The sequence below is a fragment of the Neolamprologus multifasciatus genome, chromosome 6 (assembly GCF_963576455.1).
Source record: "Neolamprologus multifasciatus chromosome 6, fNeoMul1.2, whole genome shotgun sequence".
Lineage (NCBI taxonomy): Eukaryota > Metazoa > Chordata > Actinopteri > Cichliformes > Cichlidae > Neolamprologus > Neolamprologus multifasciatus.
In genome coordinates this window covers 473,282-494,443 of record NC_140444.1, presented here as the reverse complement: position 1 = coordinate 494,443, position 21,162 = coordinate 473,282, and the positions used below count along the sequence as shown (strand labels likewise).

The window sequence follows — 21,162 nt, the reverse complement described above, 5'->3', positions numbered from 1 at the left end:
CCTGTGTGTCATCCTTCAGATTCCTTTCAGCCACGTCCCCCAGGTGTGTCCTCTCTGCCCTGATTCTGCGTCTCCCTCTGGTCTTTGTCACATTGTCATCACACCATGTGTGTGCACTGTTTCTTTGTTTAGCAACCAGTAAGTTCTCGACTCTAGTTTAGTCCGAGTTTTCTGTTGCTTTTGCATTTTGTTCTCTAAGGTCCAACAATAAACCCGTCTGAGGGAAGTTCCTCTCCGTGTCCTCTGAAAGCTGCCAACCACACAATGACACGTGACAAATAATGCAGTTTATTTTATGCTTTGTAAGCAGACAGGAGAAAACTGATTTTAAAAAGAGCAATTTTTGATGTTTACGTAATTTATAAAACATAAAGTCCAGGTTTTATTATACAAGCAGAACGTCACATGACCGTATTAACACTCTGCCAGCTGTTAGACCCTCCCCACACATACTTCATATGTTCAACACTCAAAATCAAAACCTTTCTGCCAGCAGCCACACCTGCTACAGTGAGCAGAGGGACACTGAAGAGCCATGGGACACTAACCAGAACCCAGGGTACAGCGGTTTGCTGAAGGTGGTGTGGAAGGTGTAGAGATGGATCGGTGAGCCGGAAGAAATTCTGTAGAAGGTCAGAGTACCAGCAGGCCAATCCACATGCACCGCTACTCTGTGAGAGGCGGAGGAAGAGGAGGGGATGGCTGTTTCTCTGTTATTGTGCCAAACCGAGAAACTTTCCTCTTCAGCACACCTCAGACTCCAGGAGTGATCATTCCCTCCAAACCTGCAGTCATAACTGTTTCCTCTCCTTCTGACGCTCCTGTAACTCACTGCTATAAAAACAAACCCTTTCCACTCGACCTCCCAGTAACAGCGACCAGTCAGCCCAGTGGTACATAGCAGCTGAAGCCAGACGTCAAACCTCTCTGGGTGAACAGAATAAGGCTGCTTCTCTGTCACTGCCGCCACCTGCCTGTTGTTGGCTGACAGTTTGAGTTTCCTGTTTGCTGTGTTTGCATCCAGTGCAAGTTCACAGAAATCTGAGAGTGGGAGGAAAACAAAGCATCATTAACACCAGACTGACAGCGACGTTTAAATAAATACAATCTAAAAAGTTACTATTGGGATATAAACTGTGGTCTGGTCATTTAATCATTTTCTTTTTATTTCTGTTGTTGATGCTAGAAAAGCATCACTGGTTGTGAGAAATGGAAATAAAACAGAAAGAATGAAAACTGTGGAGGTTTAATTGAAAGTTATCTACAAACAATAGTTAAGTTCTGTGGTTGTACGTGAAGTCAGATCTAGACTTGTAGTCTAAACCAGGACCAAGACAAGACCGAGACGAGACCGAGTCGAGACCAGACCAGACCAGACCAGACCAGACCAGACCAGACCAGACCAGACCGAGACGAGACAAGACCGAGTCGAGTCGAGACAAGACAAGACCGAGTCGAGACGAGACCGAGACGAGACGAGACGAGACGAGACCGAGACCAGACCAGACCGAGACCAGACCAGACCAGACCAGACCAGACCAGACCGAGACGAGACGAGACAAGACCGAGTCGAGTCGAGACAAGACAAGACCGAGTCGAGACGAGACCGAGACCAGACCAGACCGAGACCAGACCAGACCAGACCAGACCAGACCAGACCAGACCAGACCGAGACGAGACAGACCGAGTCGAGTCGAGACAAGACAAGACCGAGTCGAGACGAGACCGAGACCAGACCAGACCGAGACCAGACCAGACCAGACCAGACCAGACCAGACCAGACCAGACCAGACCGAGACGAGACAAGACCGAGTCGAGTCGAGACAAGACAAGACCGAGTCGAGACGAGACCGAGACCAGACCAGACCGAGACCAGACCAGACCAGACCAGACCAGACCAGACCGAGACGAGACAGACCGAGTCGACACAGACCGAGTCGACACAGACCGAGTCGGAGACAAAAAAGTCCTTAATCTGTGAGCACGCCTCTGTGAGCACGCCTCTGTGATGCTTTTGCGCACGACACATTATCGAACGCTACGGTGTGTGTCATGGATTGACTCCAAATCTCCCGACCACTATGTCGATCTGAGACAGCGAGACCGAGACAAAACCAAGACCACGTAAAAGTGGTCTCGAGACATCCAACTCTAGTCAGATCTTACGGGCGTTACGTAGTCAGAGCGTTTTGAACAGATCCTATAAAACTGATCTTTTTCAACCCAAACAAAACCCATGTCACCTCTACTTGCGGCCACATAATGACGTGAAGAAATATTTAAAAAAATTATTCACAAAAATTATTTAATATGAAGGCAATAGGCAGAGTGTTACAGGCATAGCCCTAAAGCGAACACTCCCTCTGGCGCCCCCCCCCCCACCCCACACACACATACACACATATGAAGAGAGAGAGAGTATGCATAGTATGCAAACAGCTACCAAACAGCCATCATAATTCTTCATACAATGAGAACAGGACAAATCAACAACTGACAATTAATATTAAAATCTGTAACATAATGTATTGTTTGGAGTTTAGTCTGTTACTGTTGCTATTTTTACCATTTCTTCTTGGAGCAACTGTAACGCACATAATTTCCTTAGGGATTAATAAAGTATTCTGATTGGTTCAGGATGACCTGCCATTATCCAATCACACATCTGCTTACCTGCATCTTTTGCTCGTTTCTCTTCTTTTCTCTTTTTTCTAAACTGAGCACCTGATGGCTTTGAACTTTTCTTGTCCATCTTGGTTTTAATTTTGCACTCCAGTATGAACACAAACCCCCAACCCGAGGATCACCACAACAGACCAACACCTTAGTTCACAGATTCACTTTGTCTAATTTCTGGGATTTCACACAACCCAGGATTCAGATCATGAATACATGATGGGCTTGGATTTACAACATTATAAATGAAATGTGCTCTATTTGGAAGCAGCCCCCTTCCCCTTTCGACGAGTTGTGTGAGACTTTAAATCATCAAACAGTAAATGTTAAATTGTTATTGATCCTTTACCTCGAGTCCTAAAGTGTAGATTTATTTTCTTACTCTTCTTATATTTATTGTTTGTTTACTTGCACTGCTGTAACTGGAGCCTCGTCATCTCTCTGTATACTGGACTGTCTGCAGCGGAGATGACAATAAAGTTTACTTTGACTTCAGCAGCGAGCAGGCGCACTGAGGGCTCTCACGCTCACTTTTCACGTATAGAATTTCAAAAAAACATCAGTGCAAATTATAAGTCTGTATCATGATGTCTGGTGTTTTCATGTTTGTTGGTTTGTTTTTATTTTGCGAGTTGGTTATTAGACGCTGCTCCAGCCAGCCAGAGAAGCCCCCGCCGCCCCGCCCTCTCCTCCCTGTGCCGCAAGCAGCAGGCGCACCTCGCAAACGGAGGGCCCCCTTACTCCCAGCAAATGGGCGACAGAAAACCAATTGGTGCCTGTACCATTGACAATATGCGCTGGCTGATGTCGGGGCAGCATGAGTACGAGCATTTTTTTCTTTTTTTTTGCCGATGCCCGTGATGCCGCCCCGGGCAACCACCCGTGTTGCCCGTATCTAAAACCCCTACTGTGTGTCTGTGAGCGAGGGAGGGAGAAAAAGGAAAAGTACGAGCTGTCATCGAGCAGAAACGGGAGCTGGAAGCATGTAAATATAATAATAACCACTGCAGCCAAGAAGAGAGCCTGACGAGCCCAGCTGTAAGTAAGCTATTAAGACTCGACTGTACACCGTGTTCGTGTTTTCCTCTGAAACAATAAGTTCTGTTGGAGCAGCCTTTCAACGCCTCTCTCTGTCTCTGCTAGCAAAGTTGACCCAGACAACAAAGTAAAGCTAGTTTTCAGCTACGAGCCGACACAGAACCCACCGTATTAGTCAGAGGTCCCTTTACTACGGTTCGGAGCCGCGGACCTGTTTTATATACGAATAGTTTTCTATACGAGATCGCTGCAGAAAGTGCAGCCTTACCTAATGTCCACCTACTGTTACTCATTTATATTAAGATTTAAACATCTAGCTGGTGTTGGTGTGGAGAGTAACCTTCAGTAATAGTAATAAATCACATTCATGTAGTTGTAAAAAGCATAATAATATAATAGGTAATCCAAAGTATTCAGAATATACATGTAATCTGTAATCTGTAGTGGAATACATTTTAAAAGTAACCTTCCCAACACTGCATATTAATGATCATAAACTGACTCACAGCCCATTGTTCCTTCAGTGGGCTGGTTTCAGTCATTATGTAAATGTCCTGTATATAAGGTTGGTTAAACCTGCAGTCAGCTGAGACTGAAGACGTCACCTGGATGATGACGAAACGTTTCTCCCACTGAAAACATCCAGATGAACAGAATCAACCTTTGGAATTAACTTGGATGACTGAGCACGCATCAAGACACTTCCAGCCTTGTGCTACCACTGTGTTGTCACAAGTGACAGATACTATGACGTGAGCAGCTGATGTCGCATGTTCACATGTTTACCGCTGAGTTTTTCACCAATGCATTGAGAGACATTTAGCAGAAATGTGACTAGTTTGTAATGATGCAGAATAAAAACATGCTTACACTTTTTCAGACCAGGTTTCAGCCTTTGCGCTCCATGATGCTCCAGGCTGAAGGAAGAAATAAAGCCAGAATGAGCCTTCAGGAGCTTCCTCATTATCGAGGATCTTGTTGTGAGTTCAACAGTAGGGTCCATACCTGAGACTGTCCAGTCTCCACTGTGGATCCTTTAGTCCGGCAGTCAGTAGCTTCACCCCTTGGTCTCCTGGATGGTTGTAGCTCAGGTCCAGCTCTCTCAAGCGTGAGGGGTTGGATTTCAGAGCTGAGGCCAAACAGATACAGCCTTCCTCTGAGATCTGACAGCCTGACAGCCTTGACACAACCACAAATAAAGAATGACATATTATTGAAGTTATATATATATTGCTCTTCTCGCAATCGTTCGTCTACTGCACGTCGTAGCCGATTCAAAAGAACGAGGCAAAACACTTTCCCGGGTACCGACAGCAACGTGATGCCCTGCCAGTTGTTACAGTCACCCAAATCACCCAAAGGCTTTTGACAGCGCCCACCCGCCGACTCTATGGTAAATGGCCTGTATTTGTATAGTGCTTTTCTAGTCCTAAGGACCCCAAACCAGTCATCCACCCATTCACACACTGGTGATGGCAGCTACATTGTAGCCACAGCCACCCTGAGGCGCACTGACAGAGGCGAGGCTGCCGGACACTGGCGCCACCGGGCCCTCTGACCACCACCAGTAGGCAACGGGTGAAGTGTCTTGCCCAAGGACACAACGACCGAGACTGTCCAAGCCGGGGCTCAAACTGGCAACCTTCCGATTACAAGGCGAACTCCCAACTCTTGAGCTACGATCGCTATGGACTATCCTAAACCACTATGAAGTCCCTCAGCAGTTTGTAGATGCCTTTCATTGTCTTTACTCCAACTCCCGTTGATGCGTGCGGATGGATGACGGCTGCACAGATTTCTTTAAGATCAATACTGGCGTCAGACAAGGATGCGTGCTATCCCCTTTCCTCTTCCTGTTGGTAATTGACTTCATCATGCGATGATCAGTTGACCAAGCTGGCATCGGTGTGCCCTGGCACGAAGCGCGTAATCTCACTGACTTGGACTTCACAGATGACATCGCCCTGCTTTGCACAATTCAGGAAGACCTCCAAAAGTTGTCCACGGCCCTGCAGAGGGAGTCGACGAAAGTTGGATTAAGAATCAGCGCCAAAAAGACCAAGGTACTCCGAGTTGGCTATGCACGTGCCCGCATTCCTGTCATGATCAACCAACAACGTGCTGAAGAGGTGGAGAATTTCACATATCTTGGCAGCATCATCTCGAATGACGGGATCTCTGACCGAGATGTCGACGTCATAGTAGGGAAGGCGGTCGCTGTCCTGCGACGTCTCCAACCTATTTGGAACTCGACCTCCCTGAATGTTAGGATCAAGATCAGACTATTGAACTCTATCGTCTTTCCTATACGCTAGTGAAACCTGGCGCTCAACAACTGCAATTACTTAACACCTGAACGTGCAACAACAACCTGCAGCGAATCCTGAAAATTTCCTACCGGGACCGAATACCAAATGAGGAGGTCTTACGAAGAGCAGGCACCCGCCCTTTAGCCGATGTTGTTGCAGAAAGGCGCTTCGGCTTTGCGGGCCATATTTTACATCTACCCCCTTATCACCCGGCCAAGATTGCCATTACATGGCTCCCACACACTGGCAAGCGAAACCAAGCTCGACCAAAGATCACATGGCGACGAACATTTATGGATGATCTGAGAACTGTCGACATTGCCTGGGACAAAGCTGAAGCAGTCGCTGCTGACCAACATCGATGGAGATCATTAGCTGCCCGATGCGCCGCCCGGTGTAGGAGGAACTCTAAGAAAGTCACTCATCCACCTCATGAAACATATATATTTCCATTTTCACAACTATACTTGTGTATGGTGAGTACAAAACAAGAATTAGAAAACGTTGTAATGTCTTCATATGTTGATCATCCTCTCATAACCACTCAGTTTTTAGAAACGGAATAACTGTGTGTGTACTGGAACTGTTTTTGTGTTATTTCTCCCGGCCTATAGGGGGCGCAGGTACACACAGTTTTCTATGTTGAGCCAATTAGTTATTAGAAGAATTGTGATAGGAAGCGTTTGCTCATTAGTGAAGCAAGACATAGGCTGTGTCCCAATTCAGAGACCGCACGTAATGCCAACATATTAAACAATATTTATCTCTTATGTATAATACATCTGTATATACACTGTCAAAGATACTTGTCTTTGAGTGAAGATTTGAGGTGGCCATATTATATTTACATTACCACAGTGAGATGATTTTAGTCTCATGAACAACATCAGCTAATTGTTATTTACTAACTAATCTTAAATGACTGTTCAGTACAGGAATGAAGCCCAACATGTTTTACAGTCCTGTGGTCTCAGCCTCAGATACTCAACTATTTTCTTCATTCAGCTCCTACAAGTCTTTTTCTCTGTCTTTAGTGTCCAGCTTCACATGCAACTCACTATAACACAGTTTTTATGCTCAGCGCGCACCCCTGTCATGAAGAAACATTTCTTTTGAGATTACCCCAACTCCATTTTTCTTCTAATCTGCACCATGGTAGAACAGCTCGTGGCCTTCAATTCAACCTGCTGTCCTCTATATATGACAGGTTGAAGGACAACTGCATATAAAACTGTTCAGTTAATACAAATTCATATTAGTTAATATAAGGACAAAAATAATGTAAATATGGTAAGAAAATTGTTCAGAGGTTATTATTTTTCATGTTATATTATGGGTTTTCAGTCTATTTAAGAAAACTGCAGTCTATACATCACTGATCGGCTAGTAAGCCTTTTCTGGGATCGACTGGTAGTGTCTCCATTCTCCACTAGGGGGCTTCTCCTCATTGCAATAAACGAAGCAAGTCATAATCCCTCTCGTGATTCTTTCCCCCTGTTTTCAGGTAAAAGTGTTTAAAAGTTGATATATTTCCAATGTACTCTGTTAAGATATTTAAGAGGTAACCCTTCATTGTTTTGTAAGCTTTAGAAGCATTATATTACAGTTTTGTGCACATAGACGTGGCGGTTTTGAGCCTCAGTTTGGTACTGTGTAATGGCCATTAAGGTAACGGCAGGAGCTACAAACACTGCTATTGTCAGCTATTTTGTAAGGAAACATGTTCTGGCATATATAGTAAGCACTTTAGTATTTCGGTTTATTATTTAGTGGTTTTCTTCCAGCATGTGACATTAAGCAGTACAGAATGTGAAACGTTTATGTTCATTTTGATTGCAATAAACGACTGCATGAGAGAAGCAACTCATAATCCCTCATGATTCTTTTCCCCGTTTTCAGGGGTGTAACACATACACATATGTACTACCTGCCCTCTCTTTATATTATCAGCCAGCTCTCCATTTACCTGTCGTAGCCGCTACTTCAAAATCCCTACTCTCACCTTCACACTCCTGCCTTTCCTTCTCTCTGACTGCCAGAAAACAGTAGCACAGTTTCAGCCAGCACCATATTGGCCAACAGCACCGTGGCGCATCTGTGATTGCGGCCACAGCACCCGGCCCACGAGGCGTTGGAAAGTGGCAGGGGCTCTGAACAACCCGAACGGAACTGTGACAGAGTGGAGAAGGCTGTCTTATCTTTGGACTGCAGACCAGGCAATCTGCCAGTAGCCCTTGGTTAAATCCAGTGTGGTGAAAAAGCAAGCGCTGCCTAACCAGTCCAGGAGCTTGTTGACCCGGGGAATGGGATAAGCATCAAACTGTGACACTTTATTCACCTTGTGATAGTCTACACAGAACCATATAGACCCATCTTTCTTCACTACCATAATTATGGGGCTACACCAAGAGCTGTGTGACTCTTCTATTACTCCCAGCTTCAACATTTCCGCCAATTCCCTCTGCACGATTTGGTAAATGGTAAATGGACTGGTTCTTATATAGCGCTTTTCTACTCTCCTGGAGTACTCAAAGCGCTCTCTACAACACGCCGCATTCAGCCCACACACACTATACGGTTTTTTAAACTATCATTCATACGCATTCACACTCCGATAGATGCATCTGAGAGCAAGTCGGGGTTAGTATCTTGCCCAAGGATACTTGGCATGCAAACTAGGGGAGCCAGGGATCAAACCACCAACCTTCCGATGAGCAGCTGACCTGCTCTACCTCCTGAGCTAAAGCCACCCCCTGTCTTGTGTGCAGAAACATCTGCTTTCTGTGCGAGATGGTCATCACAATGGAGGGAGGCGGGAATGTTTGAATTTGGTACCTCCTTTCCCAACTGTCCACAATCACTCGCTGCCGCGGGCAGGCTGGGGGCCGTCGCCTGGGCTACACCAGACAGCCTCAGCGCTGATCTCTCCATCCAAACAATGCAGAGAGTCAACTGCTTTTATCATACATTCGGTATATAATAGTTTGGACAGAAATCGTGATGTGAAGAAACAGTCTTTGCCGAAACAAAATTAAACTTTGACAGACGTTGAAACTTTACCTGAGAATGTTCAGTGCACAGTGTGGACTTTCCAATCCAGACGATAGCAGCATCACTCCCAAATCCTTCAGGTCATTGTTACTCAGGTCCAGCTCTGTCAGACTGGAGACCTGTGAGCTTAGTACCGAAGACAGAGCTTCACAGGTTCTTTCTGACAAATTGCAGCTGCTCAGCCTTGAAATGAGTTAAAAAAACATTTGTAACATTTTGGGGTATAAAAAAGATACAAGAATGGTTGATTGCAGGATCAAACAGTTAAATAATGCCACTTTAAATTTCCATAGGAATTTTACATTCCACTATCTAAAGTTAACAATCTGAACAAAATATTTAAAACTGTCTATAAACAAAGTTGCAAACCAGTAGTTAATTTTGCTGGTGGTTTAATGTGTTGATTTGTTTTCTCAATTATCAAATGACTGGTTTTATTTAGTGTTTAGTAAACAATCATAGTGTTTTAAGACATTTTCTAATTCTTGTTATCTATGTACTTACAGAGCTGTTTTTGAGGCTTTGACCACTAGCAAAAGCCTCAGAAGAGCCTCCTCTGAAGCAGAGTACTTCTTCAGGTCAAAAACATGCAGATCTTCTTCTGATGACAGTAAGATGAAGACCAAAGCTGACCACTGAGCTGGAGAAAGTTCATATGTGGAGAGGCTTCCTGAACTCAGATACTGTTGGATCTCCTCTATTAGAGAACAATCATTTAGTTCATTCAGACAGTGGAGAAGATTAATGTTTCTCTCTGGAGACAGATTCTCACTGAGCTTCTCCTTGATATACTGGATTGTTTTCTGGTTGGTTTTTGACCGACAGTCTGTTTTTTTCAGTAGGCTCTGTAGTTTATCCTGATTGGTCTGCAGTGAAAGACCCAAGAGGAACCGAAGGAACAAGTCCAGGTGTCCGTTTGGACTCTGTAAGGCCCTGTCAATCGAAATTTTGTTGATCTTCTTTGAAGATATTTTACTGAAAAGCAGTTGAAGGATTTTCAGAGACAGTGGTGGTGAAAGCATCACATTTTTGTTGCTATTTATAAGCGACATCCTCACATAAAGAGCGGCCAGAAACTCCTGAACGCTCAGATGGACGAAGCTGAACATCTTGTCTATTCCTTTCCTTCCTCGATCTTCTTTGAAGATCTCTGTGAACACTCCTGAGCACACCGAGGCTTCACTGAAATCAATGCCGCTCTGTCTCAGATCTTTCTCATAGAAGATCAGGTTGCCCTTTTCCAGCTGCTCAAAGGCCAGTTTTGCTAATGACTTAATGTATTGAATGCTCTTCTCTGGGCCATACTTTTCTTTTGTCCGATCAATCTGAAACACCAGGAACTCTGCGTACATCTCAGTCAGAGTCTTGGGCAGCTCTCCTCCCTCTCTGGTTTTCAACACATCCTCCAGAACTGTTGCAGTGATCCAGCAGAAGACTGGGATGTGGCACATGATGTGGAGGCTTCCTGTCGTTTTGATGTGGGAGATGAGTTTGTCAGCCTCCTCCTTACCTTTGACTCTCTTCCTGAAGTACTCCTCTTTCTGTGGGTCTGTGAACCCCCTGACCTCAGTCGTACTGCTGATAAACTCTCGAGGGATCTGATTGGCCGCTGCAGGCCGTGTGGTTACCCAGATGCGAGCAGAGCGTAGCAGTTTCCCATTGATGAGTTTCCTCAGCAGGACATCTGTTTTAGTTGCCTTTGTGACATCGACAGAGCGAATGTCTTCAGAATGAAGGTCGAGATGAAGGCGGCTCTCATCCAGCCCATCAAACACAAACAGAAGTTTGAATTTACTCTTGTCATAGTTGGTGATTCCTGATGACTGAACATCTGTAAAGATGTAATTAAGAGCCTCCTGTGGGATGCCTACAGTTTCTGGGATGCATTCATGAATGAGCTCTGCCAAACTGAACTTTTCTCCCTTCAGAGGATTCAGCTGACGGAAGGTGAAGGGGAAAATCAGATGCACATCTTGATTGGATCTTTGTTCAGCCCAGTCCAAAACAAACTTGTGAACAAGGAAAGTTTTTCCAATTCCTGCGATTCCATTGGTCATCACTGTTTTGATGGGTCTGTAGTCTCCTGAAGGATGTTTGAACATGTCTGTGGGTCTAATAGGTTTGTCTGGTTCTGCTGGCTTCCATACTTTCTCAATCTGCCGGACCTCATGCTGTGTGTTGATATGTACATCATACCCAGCTGTGATGTACAGCTCTGTGTAGATATCAGTTAGATGCAATTTATCTTCTGTCCACCCTTCTTGTGCGCACATGAACTTGTCCTGGAAGTTTGATTGAAGCATCTGCTTGTAAAACATGATGGGGCGAGGCTCTGGTACTGGAACCACCATATCTGTATCAAACAAGCAACAAATTATAAACCTGTGTCTACAAATACCCATGTTAATGTTAGAAACACACGAATTTCAGGGTGAAATATTGTCTCAAGATAATGCTTCATGCATTTCTTCAGGAAACATTATAACTTTCATAATTGGAAGTTAATGTTTGACTGAAGACACTCACAGAAATACATTTATAACTGCCTTAGAAGCTCTACTTTAGCCATAATGACTCAGTAAAAATAAATTCCACTCTGAATATATAGATAAAAAGTTATTCAAGCAGGTTCGTGGTTTATTTTTGAAAGTGTGAGCAGGCCAGACAGTCCCCTAGTCTTCAGAACTAGCTTGAAAGGATGACTGCCAAAAGCTGCTGACAGTGTTGTGTTGTCAGTCTTCGCTTACAGGAATAATTCATTATTCAGTAAGGGCTAGATGTTACAATCCCTGATAATGCATTGCGTCAAATGGAGACCAAAGACCATTGATCAGTGGTTGTTGATAAATGGTCATGAGAATATGCATAATCATGTTGAAGGAACTGACCTCACCGCCCATTGTTCCTTCAGTGGGCTGGTTTCCGTCATTATGCAAATGTGGTGTATATAAGAAACCTGCAGTCAGCTGAGACTGAAGAAGTCACTTGGATGAGTGACGAAACGTTTCTCCCACTGAAAACGCTACGTCCAGATGAACAGAATCCACCTTTGGAGATGTGGTTTTGGTGGTTTCATTGAGCAATAACCTTCAGCTTGTACTGGGGTGGTTTCTGAGTGTAAAACATCTCAAATGAGAATCATCACCCTCAGGTCAGAGGCCATGGTTCTCAACCAGGAAGGTGGTATCTGTAAGGCCAGATATCACTGAGTGATCCGCCATGTGCTAGCATCTAGCACCATTGCTGTTATGTGCTGGATTGTCTCAGGGGCATCTTTACACAGCCTGCACCTGGGGTCTTGCCTGGTGTGATAGACCCCAGCCTCTATGGATCTTGTGCTCAGAGCTTGTTCAGTCCAGCTTTGACCAGCTGCTGGTAGGATTTCTGGATGTCAGCCACCTCTTTTATCTGCCGGTGGTACATACCATTCAGGGCCTGTCCTTCCATGATGGTTCCTCCTCTTTTCTGGGTTTCTGCTGCCTGAGGTATTCACTGATCACACGGTCGGTTGGGGGCATCTTCCTGATGTAATCATGGATGTTTGTTGTCTCATCCTGGACTGTGTTACTGACACTTACCAGTCCTCCTTCCTTCCACTTAGCGTACAGCCTCAGGGTGCTGGACTTGGGGTGAAACCCCCCATGCATGATCCGGAGCTTCATTGTCTGTATGTAAGTGGCTTCTATCTCCTCCTGTGACCAACTTTTTATCCCAGCAGGGGGGAGGGCGTAGGTGTTGATAGCCCGGATCTTGTTGTTACCATTCAGCTGAGTCCTCAGGAGTTGCCTGACCCTCTGCAGGTACTTGGTGGTTGCAGCTTTCCGAGCAGCATACGCCACACCCATACGCCATGGAGTTCCTGTTGACAGCTGTTAGGGTCATAGGCCTTCTTGTAACCAGTCCCGGCAGTGCAAAGGTTGGTCAGCCTAGTCTTGCAGTCTCGGGCAGCTGCTCGGTCTACTAGTAGCTGGTGTTTGGCACTTCTGGTATTCTTGCCAATCCCCTTCTGTGCCCCACTCATGTATTGAGCTATATGTCTGTTCCCCTTAGCCGCTATGATGTCTGACAGGATCTTCCATGTGGTGCTGACAGTGTTGGGGAGTAATGGAATACATGTACCAGCGTTACGTGTTTAAAATACAAAATATAAGTAACTGTATTCTGTTACAGTTACCATTTAAAAAGGTGGTGAGTGTTTGGAGGACCCAGGAGGCAAAACTTTTGCTAAACTGAAAGCGAGCCTTTATTAGGGGCTGATACAGAAGGCAAAATAACAAACCATAAACTACGGCAATGACAAAACTAAGAACCTAACCTGGGAGAAACTAAAGGCTATAAACGAAGACCAGGACTGAACTATAACGAAGTACTATGAACTGACTATGAACACAACATGAAAAACTATGAACAAGATCTCAGTGCTGGCACATGAAGGTGCAGGAAAACATGACTGGAGTAAGTGACTATGAACATGTCCGATACCGAATCTTGCAGGCTAGAATCATGACGTGCAGCTGGAATAACAGGGTGGGTGAATCAGACGACGTGACGACGAACACAGGAAGAGGACTTAAATACACACATGAGGCCACAGCTGACTAGAATGAAACATAATGACAACACAGGGGAGAGTAAAACTAAATGCAATGAACAAAGAACACCAGATTCTTTCAAAATAAAACAGGAAACACGGAGCCATAAACAAGACACGAACTTGACAAGAGCCACACAGACATGACAGGCGCATGAACCAGTGAGACTGAGTACAGGGGGAGATGGTAAAAGGAATTTAAGAAACAAAGGACTAAACAGCAACCTGGAAATTAACTAGATGAGCCAAACTGAAACTAGAACACCAGTGAATAAAAAACGATACATTAAAAACCCACATACTGGGTCACACAGGTGGCATTCAGAATACAGTTACTTTGTTGAAATAGAGGGATTACACGGCAGTCATTTCCTGTTTCATATGTTCGGCTATGCCCTCTGTATTTCTGGTAATCCCACGCTGGTGGAAACCCCCCTCAAAAAAACAACAAAAAAAAAACACGCATTAAGAGGCTCCTGGGTCTTAATGCCTGGGTCTCAATCCCGCGGCCCATGTCACCGCTACTTGCAGCCCGCATAATGACGTGAAGAAATATTTTCTACAATTATTATTCAAAAAATTATAGTGTTACAGGCGTCACCCTAAAGGGGCTATACGCTCGAAAATAAACTCCACCTACAGTGGGGCAAAAAAGTATTTAGTCAGCCACCGATTGTGCAAGTTCCCCCACTTAAAATGATGACAGAGGTCAGTAATTTGCACCAGAGGTACACTTCAACTGTGAGAGACAGAATGTGAAAAAAAAAATCCATGAATTCACATGGTAGGATTTGTAAAGAATTTATTCGTAAATCAGGGTGGAAAATAAGTATTTGGTCAATAACAAAAATACAACTCAATACTTTGTAACATAACCTTTGTTGGCAATAACAGAGGTCAAACGTTTACTATAGGTCTTTACCAGGTTTGCACACACAGTAGCTGGTATTTTGGCCCATTCCTCCATGCAGATCTTCTCAAGAGCAGTGATGTTTTGGGGCTGTCGCCGAGCAACATGGACTTTCAACTCCCGCCACAGATTTTCTATGGGGTTGAGGTCTGGAGACTGGCTAGGCCACTCCAGGACTTTCAAATGCTTCTTACGGAGCCACTCCTTTGTTGCCCGGGCGGTGTGTTTTGGATCATTGTCATGTTGGAAGACCCAGCCTCGTTTCATCTTCAAAGTTCTCACTGATGGAAGGAGGTTTTGGCTCAAAATCTCACGATACTTGGCCCCATTCATTCTGTCCTTAACACGGATCAGTCGTCCTGTCCCCTTGGCAGAAAAACAGCCCCATAGCATGATGTTTCCACCCCCATGCTTCACAGTAGGTATGGTGTTCTTGGGATGCAACTCAGTATTCTTCTTCCTCCAAACACGACGAGTTGAGTTTATACCAAAAAGTTCTACTTTGGTTTCATCTGACCACATGACATTCTCCCAATCCTCTGCTGTATCATCCATGTGCTCTCTGGCAAACTTCAGACGGGCCTGGACATGCACTGGCTTCAGCAGCGGAACACGTCTGGCACTGCGGGATTTGATTCCCTGCCGTTGTAGTGTGTTACTGATGGTGACCTTTGTTACTTTGGTCCCAGCTCTCTGCAGGTCATTCACCAGGTCCCCCCGTGTGGTTCTGGGATCTTTGCTCACCATTCTCATGATCATTTTGACCCCACGGGATGAGATCTTGCGTGGAGCCCCAGATCGAGGGAGATTATCAGTGGTCTTGTATGTCTTCCATTTTCTGATGATTGCTCCCACAGTTGATTTTTTCACACCAAGCTGCTTGCCTATTGTAGATTCACTCTTCCCAGTCTGGTGCAGGTCTACAATTCTTTTCCTGGTGTCCTTCGAAAGCTCTTTGGTCTTGGCCATGGCAGAGTTTGGAGTCTGACTGGTTGAGGCTGTGGACAGGTGTCTTTTATACAGATGATGAGGTCAAACAGGTGCCATTCATACAGGTAACGAGTGGGGGACAGAAAAGCTTCTTACAGAAGACGTTACAGGTCTGTGAGAGCCAGGGATTTTCCTTGTTTGAGGTGACCAAATACTTATTTTCCACCCTGATTTACGAATAAATTCTTTACAAATCCTACCATGTGAATTCATGGATTTTTTTTTCACATTCTGTCTCTCACAGTTGAAGTGTACCTCTGGTGCAAATTACTGACCTCTGTCATCATTTTAAGTGGGGGAACTTGCACAATCGGTGGCTGACTAAATACTTTTTTGCCCCACTGTAAACTTGGTTTATATCTGACCCAGATAGACTGCAGGTCATAACTTCTTACCTGAAGTTCAGTTCACACTTGGACCGGCGGCCGCCTCGGGTCTCTTTTCCTCCTGCCTCCCCTTTCCCTCCTCCACCTGCTGCCTCCACCACTCGCTAATGTTACAGAATCTGTGGAAGCTCCGCGATGCCACCACACGAAGTAACGAGTAACGACCCTATCTAAATCCCAGTAACGACTAACGCGTTCCTGATTTTGGTATAATAACTAGTTACCGTGCTCGTTACCACAATAATAACGTAGTTACTGTAACGCGTTAGTCCCAACTCTGGTTATGTATGATACATCTGTATATACACTGTCAAAGATACTTGAGTGTCTTTGAGTGAAGATTTAAGGTGATAGGAAATATAAATAACTGCAACTTGAATCTTTGACCCACAGTTCAGGCTCACTGCTGTTATATATCCTGTAATATATATATATATATCATAATAATCTGACAATAACTATAATATTGTCCATATTATATTTACATTACCACAGTGAGATGATTTTAGTCTCATGAACAACATCAGCTAATTGTTATTTACTAACTAATCTTGAAGCCCTTGAATCATGTTTTACAGTCCTGTGGACTCAGCCTCAGATACTCAACTAATCAAAGTGATGTCATGACAAAAATGAACTAACAAAACATTTTTCTCCTTCATTTCTGTCACACAAAGCTGTTCGTAACGTTTCTCGCGGTTAGTATTATGGTTGCTAGGCAACCTGAACAGCGCGACGAAGGCTAGACCGTCCCATTTCACAAGCCTCTCACTTCCGCACTTCTAGTACGCACCGTACGTAGTACGCGTACTTCAAGCGTGCGGTCTCTTAATTGGGACACAGCCTCTGTCATGTAGTTCTTGTCTGTGTGTTTCATGTTGTCAAGCTTTTGTTATCATATCTACATCACTCCATGTTTCCTGTTTTATTTTGAAAGTCTTGCGTTTCCATGTTCAGCTCCGCTAATGTACACTGACTGACAGACAGAATATGAACATTACACCAATATTACCTGTTGCCTCCAAAACTTTGTCAGACTGCAATGACTTCCTGTCTGTGTCTTCCTGTGACTCACCTTCTGGTCTGGACCTGCTGGCAGACAAACTGAGCAGCAGGTCATTCCTGCTGATCCGCTCTAAAACCTTCCTGGTCACCTTCACAGCTCCAGGAAGTCTGTAGGTCTGCACCATCAGGTCCACAGTGTCCCACCTGTTTGTCATCTCTAGTCTGCTTTTCTTGATGGTCGGGAGGCCTTGAACGACGTCGGCCTGCTGTAGGAACCACTTGAATTTTTTGAACTCCCCATCTCCCAAATCATCTAAGGTGTTTAAGAGATCCTCTGGTGTCATCACAGCTCCCTGAAGAATAGAATATTTTCTGCTGAAAAGTAGAGATCAAAGAGGTACAACACAAATGTTACAGCAGGACGTCAGATGGAGGACAGATATCATCACCCTCACCCTCCTAGATTGGGTACCAAGCCCCGTGAGAGCAGCTGACCTGAGAGACTGCCAAGACCATGTGAAGTACCCTCTACTAAAAGATTACATCATCACAGACCATCCCTACTGTGACCATCACCAAAACCAACCAGCTGATCATCATCATTAGTGATCACTAAGAAGCTTGGCTAAAAAATTATGTTGGTCCCAGTCTGTTTCAGTGTTTCCTACACATACACCATGTATATAGTTCCACTCACATATGTATACACATACACTGTTTTTTATTTTATTCTATTTATTTAATTATTTATTTATTTTCCGCCTGCGTTGTATATCGGTTTCTCTTCTTCTTACTTTAGCACCTTTGTGGTCCAGCTACACAATTTCGCTGTGCAAGAAACTGCACAATGACAATAAAAAGCTCGAAGTCTCTAAGTCTAAGTCTAAAAGATGAACAGCCACAAGGAGCAGTAGAGAAGGAGACTAGAAGTCAAGATGAAGGCAGCATGGAGGGAAGTTAGCCAACTATCTGAGCTTCAGAAAGGTGTGATGAAGAAAGAGATGCCTAAGAAGCAGTGCTGGGGAGTAACAGAGTACATGTACTGGCGTTACGTACTTAAAATACAAAATATGAGTAACTGTATTCCGTTACAGTTACCGTTTAAAAAGGTGGTATTTAGAATACAGTTACTTTGTTGAAATAAATGGATTACACGGCGGTACTTCCCTGTTTCATATGTTCGGCTATGCCCTCTCTGTTTTTGGTAATTCCACGCCGGAGGAAACCCAAACAAAACACACATTAAGAGGCTCTAATGCAGAGGTAGGCAACTCCAGGCCTCGAGGGCCCTGCAGGTTTTAGATCTCACCCTGGGTCAACACACCTGAATCACATGATTAGTTCATTACCAGGCCTCTGGAGAACTATAAGACATGTTGAGGAGGTCATTTATCCATTTAAATCAGCTGTGTTGGATCAAGGACACATCTGAAACCTGCAGGACTCCGGCCCTCGAGGCCTGGAGTTGCACACCCCTGCTCTAACGCCTGTGTCTCAATCTCGCGGCCCGTGTCACCTCTACTTGCAGCCCGCATAATGGCGTGAAGAAATTTGTTTTTAATTATTATTCAAAAAATTCAAAAAATTATTTAATATGAAGGCAACAGGCAGAGTGTTACAGGCATCGCCCTAAAGAGTGAAGCCTGATGGGTAGTCCAGTTGTAAGTAAGCTGTTAAGATAAGTAATAAATCACACAGCAATAGTACATTCATGTAGTTGTAAACAGCATGATAATATATTAAGTAATCCAAAGTATTCTGAATACGTTACAAAACATTACATTTTGGGGCATGTAATCTGTAATCTGTAATCTGTAGTGGAATACATGTTAAAAGTAAACTTCCCAACACTGCTAAGAAGTATGTGGCAGGGAGGAGGTCCTGCTGCAGTGGATGGGTGGTGCAGTGAGCTCTCGGGCACATAGGGGACAGCTGTGTGTGCTGAGACTAACGACTCTCTCTTATAGTGACGGCAGAGACTGATGCAAACGTGTGTGCAGTGGAGGAAGCTGCGAGAGGAGCTGACTCCTGGCTCGAGCTGTGCCTGAACCTGAACGAACTGGTGAACAAAAATAAAGAAACCCAAAACACGTCAGTACACCGCGTGGCTCCGATCATTGCTACAAAGCACAACAAGCTGCCCCCTCGAGCCGTAGACACTGCCAAGCAAAGACTCACAGTCTGCCCAACAGCTTGGAGAGGTACGCAAGAGAGACAGAAGCTAGGAGAAAGAAAACAACTGAACCAAGGTGTGCGCTCAGTGGCAACAATATGAGAAGAGCACCACCAAGGCTGCAGCCACACTGGAAGAGCATGCAGAAGAAACATGCAACAACAATGTTGAGTGGCCAGTGAAGACCACAGCAACCTCCCTGCACAGGAACCAGCTCTTCATTCTGGGATGTGTCGCACTGTGATGGACAGCTTTTAAATCCTTGGTCTGTCACTGAGTTTCCTGCTTTCATTTTCTTGTGTTTAGTTCACTCATGTTCACCTGTCTCACCTCTCAGAGTTCTGTCTCTGAATCCAGGTTTAAGTTCATTTGGATGGAAAACTGCATCTCCTGCTGTATCCTGACAGCTGGTTCCCACCTGTCTCGTGTTGTCCTTCCTCACCTGAATCCACTGCTCTGAGCAGGTATCTGTGTATAAATGCTCTGGTCCATAAATCAACTCACATTCTGCACACATACGTTCAGCATAATCTGACAGCTTAGTGAAAACCTGATGACAGCGCTAACTCACAGAAAGAGCTGAGACAGCAAATGTTCGACTCTTCTGTCTGCTGGTTGGAAGAACAGCACAGGTGGAAACTTTGAGGTAAAACCAGCTGAGATGATAGCAGACAAACACACCTTTGTAAGCAGCAGCAGCTCCACAAAGCCGTCGCTGATCCTGCTGCAGACACAGAGATTTCGATCTGTCCACTCTTCAGAGCTGAAAGAAGAGGAAAGATCATCACATCTTTTTCACAACCAAACAGGAAGTGCATCATTTCCTTGTGTGAACACAGCTGATTCATGAAATGTAGCACACGCTGTCTGAGCAGCTTCACACAAAAATAGGTGAACTGACCCTTTAAACCTCAGCCGCACAAGCTGAGGGTTAACCAGCTGTAGTTAAAAGATGGACACGGCCTGTCCCTGCTGTCACAGAGTGGACAGTGAGGCTCCTGGATAACACAGGTGTTATTCTCTGACATGCAGAAGGCTGCATGTCAGCATAAATGTATCTGTGACTGAGCCGTGAACACGGAGGTGAAGGTGGGGGCGAACACAGAAGATACTGAGATGAAGTGAAAAACCTGTGGTTTGGCTCAAAAAGTTTCCAGCAGCTTCACAAGAAACAGGAAATTATAAAAACATTAACATCCTTTCACAGTGCCGCACAAAACGCTGCTTTACTGCTCGGTCCTGAACTCTGACGACGTGTTCCTGCTACAGCGACTCTGATCTGATCAAACTACGTCAGCTAAAACATGTTGCAGTACAGACATTTAATCCAGCATTTATTATATTATAGCAGAAGATGCCTCCTGCTTTACAGGTGAAAATAGAGCAAAAGGACTGCTGAGTCTTTGACTTTATTTATTTTCTGCTGTGTTTTACTTGCATCTATTTGAAAGACTGAGTGTAAACACAAAATATTTTTATTTTATGCGCTGGAATGTGCAGAAAATAGGTTTAAATGTTAAACTAATTTCTTCCAGTCAGAGAATGTTGCAAATAATTAAATTTTTGCTTGATGCATAAAGTTAAAGGATTAAAACTAATAAAACAAGTTTTAAAAAGAGACTTTTCCATTTGATTACATTTTGTATGATGATTATGCAGAAAAAGTAGAATTGGGCTGAAAGATCTATCACTTTATCACCTATTCAGGTTGTAAATCGTGTTTTTAAAAAGTAACTAAGTAACTAATTACTTTTGAAAATAAGTAATCAGTAAAGTAACGGGATTACTTTTTTGGGGAAGTAATAAGTAATTAGTTGCTGATTACTTTTTTCAAGTAACTTGACCAACACTGGTGCCATCGTGGAGTAAAGGGAAAGGAAACGGCGGATACAGCAAAGAAGCAGAAAGAGACTTTGAGTGTTCGCAGGACGGAGCGTGGATCCGGTGTTCTGACAAACCATCCTACTTTGGCAAAACGTCCTACCGTAAGTAGTTCATGCACATTTCTGCTGTCACAGACTAATTCCAGCACC

General features: G+C 44.3%; 1 protein-coding gene across 3 annotated transcripts; it reads right to left on the bottom strand.

Moving 5' to 3' along the window:
- Positions 1–23: 23 nt before the first annotated feature.
- Positions 24–20,601, bottom strand: LOC146516037 (NLR family CARD domain-containing protein 3-like). Of its 3 annotated transcripts, XM_085163923.1 has the most exons (8): positions 20,031–20,601; positions 19,811–19,892; positions 17,027–17,328; positions 9,579–11,427; positions 9,084–9,257; positions 4,720–4,893; positions 4,585–4,631; positions 24–1,041 (listed from the first exon to the last, which is right to left on the bottom strand). In XM_085163923.1, exons 3-8 carry the CDS (start codon positions 17,298–17,300, stop codon positions 506–508), a joined length of 3,054 nt encoding a protein of 1,017 aa, XP_085020049.1. In that variant the 5' UTR covers positions 17,301–17,328; positions 19,811–19,892; positions 20,031–20,601; the 3' UTR covers positions 24–505. The 3 variants fall into 3 exon arrangements, with proteins under 3 accessions (XP_085020049.1, XP_085020046.1, XP_085020048.1); XM_085163920.1 differs by having other exon boundaries at positions 17,027–17,331; positions 19,811–20,601; XM_085163922.1 differs by having other exon boundaries at positions 19,811–20,601.
- Positions 20,602–21,162: the final 561 nt, after the last annotated feature.